The sequence below is a fragment of the Penaeus vannamei genome, chromosome 10, assembly GCF_042767895.1.
Source record: "Penaeus vannamei isolate JL-2024 chromosome 10, ASM4276789v1, whole genome shotgun sequence".
Taxonomy (NCBI): Eukaryota; Metazoa; Arthropoda; class Malacostraca; order Decapoda; family Penaeidae; genus Penaeus; species Penaeus vannamei.
The window spans coordinates 4,792,745-4,794,769 of record NC_091558.1 but is presented as its reverse complement, the minus strand read 5'-3'; the positions used below and the strand labels follow the sequence as shown (position 1 = coordinate 4,794,769).

General features: G+C 34.7%; 1 protein-coding gene across 1 annotated transcript in view; it reads right to left on the bottom strand.

Annotated features, from left to right (window-relative positions):
* Window positions 1-265: 265 nt before the first annotated feature.
* The window catches only part of LOC113807193 (uncharacterized), a 3,567-nt gene continuing 1,807 nt past the window's right edge, over window positions 266-2,025 (bottom strand). The window contains exons 3-4 of the mRNA XM_070126813.1: window positions 1,796-2,025; window positions 266-458 (exon numbers count right to left, since the gene is read on the bottom strand). The exon at window positions 1,796-2,025 is cut by the window's right edge and continues 253 nt beyond it. Of these exons, the coding sequence (XP_069982914.1) occupies window positions 293-458; window positions 1,796-2,025 (396 nt within the window). The 3' untranslated portion in view covers window positions 266-292. The remainder of the gene's footprint in view (window positions 459-1,795) is intronic.

Sequence of the window (2,025 nt, the reverse complement as noted above, 5' to 3'; positions counted from 1 at the left end):
ACCACATGAACCCCCACACCACCTACCTGAGCCTATCCAACCACCACATGAACCCCCACACCACCTACCTGAGCCTATCCAACCACCACATGAACCCCCACCACCTACCCGAGCCTCGCCAACCACCCCATGAACCCCCATGAACCCCCACACCACCTACACGAGCCACGCCAACCGCGCCATGAACCCCCATGAACCCCCACACCACCTACACGAGCCTCGCCAACCACCCCATGAACCCCCACACCACCTACACGAGCCTCGCCAACCGCCCCATGAACCCCCACACCACCTACACGAGCATCATCGGCCGTATCTTGATCTCCGTCCACTTGAGCGAGTAGGAGAACCCCCTCCAGTTGAGCCAGATGATGCCCCTCCATCCTGAAGGCCCCAGCAGGTACTCGCCGTTGAGGTTGGCGTGGTGGCAGTCGCCGTACCACCACCCGCCCACAAACCTACGGACAAGGGGCTCATTTAGGTGACCAGGAAGTTTTATTATTATTATTATGATGATGCTATATTTTAGTAGTGGTATTAGTGGTATTGTTATGATTATTAGTCATTTTTATTGTTATTTTCATTATTGTTATTATTAGTCATTATCATTATTGTTTTCATTATTATTATTATTTTCATTATTATTATCGTTATCATTATTATTACTATTATTATTGTCTTAATTGTTATCAACATTGTTTTCATTATAATCATTATTATTATTACGGACAAGGGGGTCATTTAGGTGACCACGAAATCTTTATTATCATTATTATTATGATGATGATGATGATATATTTTAGTAGTGGTATTGTTATGATTATCATTATGTCATTATTATTATTGTTATTTTCATTATTATTATTATTTTCATCATTATTATTGTTATTTTCATTATTATTATTGTTATTAACGTTGTTATTATTACTATTATATTGTCTTAATTGTTATCAACATTGTTTTCATTATAATCATTATTATTATTACGGGCAAGGGGCTCATTTAGGTGACCAGGGAATTTTTATTATTATTATTATGATGATGATGATACATTTTAGTAGTGGTATTGTTATGATTATTAGTCGTTCTTATTATTATTGTTATTTTCATTATTATTATTGTTATTCTTATTGTTTTATTAGTCGTTATTATTATTATTTTCATTAGTATTATTGTTATTTTGTTACTATTATTATTGTCTCAATTATCAACATTGTTTTTTTTATAATAATTATTATTATTACGGACAAGGGGGTCATTTAGGTGACCAGGAAATCTTTATTATTATTATTATGATGATGATGATGATGATATATTTTAGTAGTGGTATTGTTATTAGTGTTATTATGATTATTAGTCGTTATTATTGTTATTTTCACTATCATTATTGTTATTATTGTTATTATTACTATTATTGTCAATTGTTATCAACGTTGTTTTCATTATAATCATTATCATTATCATTATTATTATCAGTATTATCGTCACTAATTTATAGGACAATGTTTTCAAGAACACAGGTGGAAAAAATGCTCTTGTGGATAACTTTCACATTGAAGAAAATATTTGATTTGCAATGAATTGTAATGTTTTTCATTACACAAAAAAATAGAAATACTTTTCCATGAATATTTCTAATGACTTTTTAATGTGGTATTAATCATATTATTTATAAATAATTTTAATGATTTTTCATGTGATATTAACCATACTATTTATAAATAATTTTAATGATTTTTATGAATAATTTATCAAATGTTTGCTCCCTTTCATGCTAAAAACGTACAGCACTTACATGTCAGCACAATTTCCGATGGATTCGTCATTGTCCTTGTCTTTGGTCGTGAATTTCTTCCCCCTGTGGTAAGCCATGGAGTCCTCCGCGTTGCCCGAGTAGCTCCCCAGGTCCAGCTGATAGAAGCGGTCAGCGCTACCGACGGTGAAGATGTCGTACTTGGCGAAGCGCGTTTGCCCCTCAAAGTCGCCCAGGTCGAACCGCGCTTCGTACACTGACTGGTTGCTGAG